The 8,669-nt window shown below is 32.5% G+C and overlaps 2 protein-coding genes across 2 annotated transcripts in view; both read left to right on the forward strand.

The window, feature by feature from the left end:
• LOC104748558 lies at positions 5,422-7,317 on the forward strand. The gene has a single exon (XM_010470177.2). The coding sequence runs from the start codon at positions 5,476-5,478 to the stop codon at positions 7,315-7,317; it is 1,842 nt and encodes a 613-aa protein (XP_010468479.1). The 5' UTR covers positions 5,422-5,475.
• LOC104747053 (ER lumen protein-retaining receptor B) overlaps positions 8,410-8,669 on the forward strand; it is a 4,936-nt gene continuing 4,676 nt past the window's right edge. Inside the window, exon 1 of the mRNA XM_019236524.1 lies at positions 8,410-8,655. Coding sequence (XP_019092069.1) covers positions 8,565-8,655 — 91 coding nt within the window. The 5' untranslated portion in view covers positions 8,410-8,564. The remainder of the gene's footprint in view (positions 8,656-8,669) is intronic.

The following is an 8,669-nucleotide window of genomic DNA, read 5'->3' on the forward strand; positions in this document are numbered from 1 at the left end:
ACAGCCCCTACCACCACGGCCACGGCCTCCACGACCATAACCATCAAAGCGGCTAGCTTGGCCTCCTCGGCCACCACGTCCTCTGCCACCACGGCTACGGCCATAGTGTCTTTCTCTGTGGACATAGTTGGTATCCTTAGGCTCTTTGGGATCTTTAGGCTCTACAGAATTTTTCTTTGCCAAATCAACCTTGTGTGCTTCTGGTAATGGGGTTGTATGAGGAGGTCTCATAGCACTATTGATCAGCAACAGCTCATTGTTCTGCCCAGCTAGCAGTAAACACGAGATAAGGTCCCCATAGTTGTCAAAACCCTTTTCCCGATACTATTGCTGAAGGACTATGTTGTGAGTGCTAAAAGTAGACAATGTCTTCTCTAGCAGCTCTTTCTCTGTCACTTCAGTACCACACAACCTAAGGAGTGAGACATCCTAAAAAGCTCAGAGTTATACTCATCCACGGATTTGTAGTCCTGGATCCTTAGGTTTTTCTAATCAAACTCGGCCTTTGGTAGGAGCACCGTCTTTTGGTGTCCATATCTGCGTTTAAGCTCTGTCCAAAGGCCAAGAGGATCTTCTATGAAGAGATACTGATTCTTGAGACTCTCAGCAAGGTGATGGTGTATGTGCTGAATGGCCTTGTACTTTTGCTTGTCAGTACACTCATTATCTTCTTCAATGCATTCAAACAAGTCCTTTGACTTCAGATGGATCTTAGTGTCCAATGCCCATTGCAAGTAGTTATCTCCAGAAGCATTCAAGACACCATATTCTAAGTTCTTGAGCCTTGCCATCTGCATAATACAGAAATAGACAACCGATCATTAGCATGCGGTATTAGAGACCAAAACATGCAATCAATATTAATTCAGGTCATGCGGTATTTAAGACCGAAACATGCCTTAAGCCATGCAGTATTTGAGACCGAAACATGTCTTGCCTATTACAAAATTCGTGGTTTAAATTCATGCATGCAAGACAAGAAACCTAGATAGGTACTAGCATGCAACAATTTCCTTTTTACTAGATAGAATTTCCTTTTCTCAAGTTTTCCTTTTCAAATTAGGATTAAGACAAGTTTTAGGAAATATTTTCTTAAATTTTAGGATAATTACTAAGATTGAATTTAGGGGTTATCCTAATAATTCTAACAGCCTAGAACAGGTCTATGATTTTCGAGTTTTATGGTTTAAGGATCCGAAATTTTTCTTTGTTTACAAGAACAGTTTATGTTATAATTGATCCAATATTGTTTCTATGAAAATTCTGATTTCAACAATCCTAAAACAAGTCTATTCAATTCGATTTGTAGGGTTTATGCAACTTAATTATATGCAGATACAGTTTATGCAATAAACAGTTCTATAATACCCTATACATGATCTGATTTTCATACTTATGATGCATGTAACAAACGATCAATCGATCAAGCAATTTAAACAATCAATCCTTATCAAACAAATTCGATTTTAGGATTATTAGGGATCATGGATCTTAATGTTTTATCAGTATGTGCAGTTGCAGGTTTTAGGGTTTAATAGTTTTAGATCCAAGTTCGATTATATGGTCCCATAAGTTTCGATTTGTACCTTAACACCAAAGGGGTCTGACCGGTTTTGATCTGGAAGCTAAAGACCTTAGATATCTCTCACGAACCTCGAACTTGGATGGACCACAAACCTCGAACAGAACCGCTACAGCCTCCCACTAACGGATCTCGGACTGCTCCTTGTATAGCTCACGAACGGGAACCGCGAACCTCAAACTAGTTTTGGATGGAACTTAATCACGAGCACAGGCTGCTCAAACGTTGATCTTGAACAAGAACTAGCCACGAACAAGGGTTGATCGTGAGCTAGTAAGAGAAGAAGGGTTCGGGAAGAACAAAGGAAGAGAGGCGGCGGTTTTAGGGTTTTAGGGTAAGGGTTTTTCTCAGCTGGACTTTAGAGTCTATCGTGCTGATAACGTGTTGTAAATTAGAGGATTCAAAGTCTAGAATCTCTTATTCTTATTCATGTAATGTCATTGAGGTTACATATATAGGGTACAAAACACTTAGGCTAAAACCGACTAGGATAAGGAAAGAGGCCGATGGGCCTATGGCCGATGGACCGTATACACACGGACCATGCATGGCCTTGCATGGTCGGTTATGAAGTCCACCATCCAGTGTTTTACAACCGTTATAAGTTTATAACCAAGTCTATGTTTAAATTTCTTTATAACAGTCAATAGATTTCTTTTTATTTCTAAATTTTTGGTTCCTAAATTACTAAAAGAACAATATTTCTAAGCACAATAAAGAAAAATTAATTATACGATTATAAAACATAATATAAACCGGACAATATAACTACTATCTTTAATTTTCATCAAAAACCAAAAAATAAAATTCGGTTTCATGGTTGTTAAAAATCAAACTTAAACCGAAAACTTAATAAAAATAACAATTGTACAATGATTTCATTTTAGGCTAAACTATAACCAAATCAAATCATTTGTTTTGGTTCGGTTCGGTTTTCGAGTTACGGTTTTTTCTTCCACCCTTAAGGCATCTCCAACTCCACTCTATTTTAAAGTAAAAACTCTATTATAGAGTAAAATCTTTTCCAATCCCACTCCATATTTTCCTCTAAAATAGAGAAAAATTGAGATTACTCTATACAAGTAACTCTATTTTTTACTCTATTTTAGAGGTGAACTTTTTATTTTATACTTTAGTCCTTCAATTTGAATTATTTTTTGTTTAATAGTTCCTTTTTCTTACATTGTTTACGAACAACAACAGATGCAGCTTACAAACATAAATTGTTTTAACAAACTTGGATCGTATATGGGCTTGGTAATAATAAGTTCAATTGTTTTGGTTTTTTTTTTCGACAGCAACTTGAAGTTTATTTTTTTTTTCACAGCAACTTCAGTTGTCTTTTGTTGGTCACTTTCTTAATATTATACTAGATAATAACTCGTGCTGGTAGCGCATGGAACTTTTTTTTATTTTGTTATTTGTTAATATTATGTTTATGTTGTATCATTCATTTACATGTTATATAATATAGTACTATATGGTGAACTTTGATTTATATTAAAGTATTAATAGGTAGGCCTAGAAACTACTACTGATACTCGTATTGGACCCGTTTTTCGGTTTGTATCCGTCCCGAAAAAGGTACCTGCAGCTTTAGGGTCGAGTGAAAGGTATAATAATTATATTATCCATGAATTATGATCGAGTATCGGATATTAATTTAATTTTTGAACGTCTCGTTACCCGTCTCATTACCTGTTTTATTACCCGACTCACAAATACACGTTAATATTTTGTAGAATAATATTACCAGCGTGAGGAAATATTTATGTAAATTTGGATTTGTTTGTTATAAAATAATAGTAGAAAATTTATTAATTCTATACATTTTATAAAATCATATATTTAATTTACTTAAGGTCATACTCTGATTTCGACCCCTAGTTGGTACTACTATTTTGGTTTGGTGCAATATCAAATTCGTTAATTATACATTCGGTAAAGCCAAAAAAATCCAACAAAACATGTATTGACCCGTGATTTGGTATTACAAATTGATGTGATCGTGTTTAGAGATCTTAATATACCAAATTTACAAATTGAAGTTATTGGTATAACATGTTGTATATTAATTTTATAGGTGAAAATTACAATTAGGTTATGTATATTATCAATATTATACACTTAGTATTGTTTATATAGTGAATATTGTGTATAAACAATTAAGTTTTAGCCAATTAAATAGTTTGTTATTATTTCCTAAGATTTATGAAACAATAAATAGAGTTTTATTATTTTGTAAACAAATCTAAACTTTTCTTTTGTTATTTATTAGAATAATTAAAATATAATAGCATTTTCGTAATATGTCACATCAGAACTGGTTAAATTTTTAACAACATAGCTTAAATAAGTATATAGATATATTTTAAAAATATAAACAATGTTGTATCCTAATTTTAATATATATTTGTTATTATTAAATGATTTAGATATGTAAATATTTAATCTTAGTTTTATAAATAAATTTAAGTTTTATAATTTTCTAAATAGTTTGTTATTGTTTCCTAATATTTCTGAAACAATAAATAAAATCTGTTTAATTATTTTATTACATAATTTCGAAAGAATTTTATTATTATTTTATTAAATAATTTCGAAATTATTTTATTAATGATTTCTTGTAATCTAATAAATTAATAATTACTATTTTTTTGGATAATCATTTTCAGGTTACAACAAATTAATATTAAGATTCTGTTATTATATTTTGTATTAAAATACAGTAGCATTTTGTGTAATATTTTACATGGAGTAGGGTTATTTGTTTAAAGGGTTGTTTAAATAAGTATATAGATATAGTTTGTTATTCTTTATTGGCATATTTGTATTAGTTTTTATCTGGTCTTCCGCGATTGTTATAGAAATGGAAAAAATATAAAGTTTAATCCTACTATATTAATTGAGAAGTACAAATATGAAACTAACCTTAAAATGGGTAAAAAATTACATTCAACTGCCATTAGAAAAAATTAATTAAGCTTAATGAACTAATTTAAATAAATATAATTAAATTAAAAATAAAAACACTCACATATCAAATATTAAAAAATCTAAAAAAAATCTAAAAAAATATTTTCTCTCTTTAATAAATTATGGACGAAATTACTAATTATTTATTTAGAAAATATATAAACTAATCAGAATTTTAAAATCTAAGATTTTATATTCAAGTATACAATACAATTATTTTTAATAACTAAATTCGAAGATTTTGTTAAGATTTCAAATTATGATTCTCCTATCATATTTATTTTATTTTATTTACAAATTGTTTAGAACTTTCATATAATACTTATAACTAATAAAATGCATATTTTTTTCTGCATATGTTGTGATTTGAATTTTTTAAAACGAAGATATATTACTCAATATATGAAAATGTGTGTTTTAATTTCCACATTGGCGGGTTGGTAAAAATAAATTTATATAGATGATAAATTAATAATTTTTATTTACTCACAATTATAATATTAAAATTACTATTTTATATTTCACAAAATATTATGCAAATACAACAAATAAACAATATAAAATTATAATCATACGTCAAAAATAAAATACTATAATATTCTAAAATAATTAGTATTCAAATAGACTAATAGATTTATATAACAATTAAAAATAAATATTATCTCAAACAAAATAATTTAAAAAAAATAAAACAATAATTTTTATTATTATATTATAAATGTTTTTAAAAATGTTGACCCATGCTTTAAGCACGGGATATATCCTAGTATTAAAGTAAAATATATGGGGTTTAATTGTAAGTTTTATAAAAAAAAGTATTAATGTTTAAATGTCAGCTAAGAGTCAGAGGAGGTTTATTTATATCACAAAAACTCTTAGCTTTTTGTTTGTGATAGAGAGAACGTCAGTCAACTACTATGTCAGATAGATGGGCTAGGCAAAACGCGGAACAAGCAGCTGTCTTGGCTGAGAGAAGAAATGTGAATAAAAACGTTTCACTTCAGACTGGGGAAGAGTTTTCCATGGAGTTTCTCAAGGATCATCATCATACTCCTGTCCAATCTCCTATCGTTTCAGGGAAAACTCATAACGATGGGAATAGATTTGGTGGGGACCTTTACTATCATCAGAATCACCTACCGGGATATGACAGTGCTGCTGCTCGGTTTCATGAACTGAGGAGGATTGAATCTGAATGTCCTTCTTCTGATGCTTATGATTTTGGACGAGACCCGAGGTCTTCTTCTATACGGGTTGAGAATGGTTATGTGCCTCATTTTAGTGCTTACCACAATGTAGGTGGTGAAAACGAAGTTATAACTAGGAAAGCTTTTGGTGAAATAAATTCCAACCGAGGAGATGTCACGGGGAGGTCTGCGCCTTGTGCATTCTTACCAGAGCGTGTTCAGTCCAACAACTATACTGGTGGAGGAGGAGGAGTAGGAGATTTCGATAGATTCGGAAAAGTTAAGTTTCTTTGCAGCTTTGGTGGGAGGATTATGCCAAGATCCACTGATGAGAAACTTAAATACGTAGGAGGAGAGACTCATATCATTTCTATCCGCAAGAACCTTTCTTGGGAAGAACTCAAGAAGAAGACTTCAGCTATATGCCAACAACCTCATTCAATCAAGTATCAGCTTCCAGGGGATGAGCTTGACTCCCTAATATCAGTATCATCAGACGAGGATCTTCAGAATATGATTGAAGAGTACAATGGACTAGAAAGGCTCGAGGGTTCACAAAGGCCACGTCTGTTCCTGATTCCTATAGGGGAGCCTGAAAGAAAGGTTCAGCAGACCACTCCTGATAGCCAATATGCTGCAGCTATAAATTCTAATGCTGTTGTTGGTCAGACTTTAGTGGGTGATACACGTTATCATGTAAACAATTTGGATCGCATTCCAAGTTTCCGTAAACAAGCACCGGGACAGATGCTCAGACTGGATACTGCTACTATGCACCCTAATCCTCTTTTCAATGGAGTTCAATATAACATGCCTACCTATCCATCACCTCCTGTTTCTCCTTCACCATTCCAGCAAAGGGATTCAAATGGTGTATACTCACAATTCCCTGGAAACAACTCCAGCTCCGAGAGCAATAATTCCTTCAGCCCAGCTCAACCAGACACACCTAGCTTTGAGGCGATTGATTCCAAATATCATCAACAGCGACCACTGCCTTCAGTAAACTGTCAGCCTAACAAGCATGAGGCAGAGAACCTATATGGAATGCAATTCCAGAATGGCTTCAATGAAAAGCTTGTGACTCCCAGTTCTAGCCATGTTGATACACTTTGCTTTAACCCTGAGAGGTCTGCGAATAATGGAAGGGTCTACAGCGATAAAGCGAGCATGCCAGAGGAATCTAAGGTCTCCTTCTCTGGGTCTACAAACTCAAATGATTCTTGCTTGGGGATCCCACACTCGTACTCAGACTCTACACTGGAGATTAATGGTGGACATTCTAGTTACTTTTCACAAGAGAGACAAAGCCCATCTTCAACTTTGAACTTTACAAAGAAACAAACAGAAGAAAAGTCAGTGCAGGTGCATAGGAATAATGATCTAGCTGACCGTCGTACACAAAGTGATATACTGGATATGAAGTCCACTGAAGGAGGAGAGACTATGTTTAAATTTTCCCCAAGGCCAGGAGGACCAGGACTATCCGGTGAAAACAAGACATTGCACATAGACATTTCTGCTGCAGGCAATCATTACGAAAAGGTTGAAAAAAGAAGTATTAATGTTTAAATAAAAATAGAATATATTTAGAATATTCTTGTTTAGAGAAAAAAATACATCGGAGTAAAAACCATCTTTATTATAGAGTTTCTCTAAAATAGAGTAATACATTTGAGATGGTCTTACTTTCCTCTCATCTCCTATATATTAATAGATAAGCATTCTCAAGAAAATGCTGATGTGTCCTATATATTAATAGAGAAGCATTCTCAAGAAAATGTTGATGTGTCGTCGTTAGGGAGCTCGAGACACTGGTGAATTTATTGCCCTCATTTTTATGGATATTTACACATAATTGCTATTGAATGATTAAGGAATATTTCTTTCAATTAATTATAAAAAATCAAACATTTCAATTTTAAAATTTCTTTAATCATTTTATAATATATTTAATTATTAAAATATAAAATTATTAGATTAAGATGTTTTCAAAACCCAAAATTATTCACCTATTGAAAAAATTGATTACTATTCACATATTTAAAGTTTTCAAAATAAAATTATCGCAATAATCATTATTATAGACAATTGACTTATTTAATACTATTAGTATAATATTTCACGGATGAAACATATTTTTATACAAAATAAAAGAAAATTTAAAAAATAAAAAATCTTGCATAGATTGAAGAAAGAGCGGATTATATGATCAGTTGATACATAATAGTTTGATTTAAACATACTCTCACGGGTTATATATTTTGTTTTTACACAAACGAATTTAAGATCCTAAAAAATAAATTTACTCATAACTCTAATTTTATCTGCAAAGATTTATCCCGCACATAGTGCGGGTTGTTACCTAGTTTCATTTTGTATTTGTAGTTGCTTAGGTTACCACCGGTTAAATAACAACTGTACAATGAAAATTTAGGCTAAACCATAATCAAATCAAATCATTTTTCGGTTCGGTTCGGTTTTTTCTCCCACCCTTACTTCCCTCTCGTTTCAATTTGTAGTTGCTTAGGTTACCACCGGTTTAAAATCGAACCGATAACTCCTGGGCTTTCATTTTGTAGGCCCAATAGTGAGAACTCCTGGGCTTTCAGTCCAACTATTCATTTATTTTCCAAAAAAAAAAAGAAAAAAACAGAGAAAATTAGTGGAAACGCCATCGACGAGATCTAGCACGAACCCGTAGTGTGGGTGTAGGAGAAGACAAACGACGAAAGGAGCAGAGAGCTTCATAAAACCCTAGAGATCTTTGTTTCTTCCAAATTCAGAAGGAGGAGGTTTAGATTAGTCACGAATCGGAGATGAACATTTTCAGATTAGCTGGTGATATGACTCACCTGGCCAGTGTTCTGGTCTTGCTTCTCAAGATCCACACCATCAAATCCTGCGCTGGTTTGTACATTTTT

This window comes from Camelina sativa, chromosome 15 (genome assembly GCF_000633955.1).
Source record: "Camelina sativa cultivar DH55 chromosome 15, Cs, whole genome shotgun sequence".
NCBI lineage: Eukaryota > Viridiplantae > Streptophyta > Magnoliopsida > Brassicales > Brassicaceae > Camelina > Camelina sativa.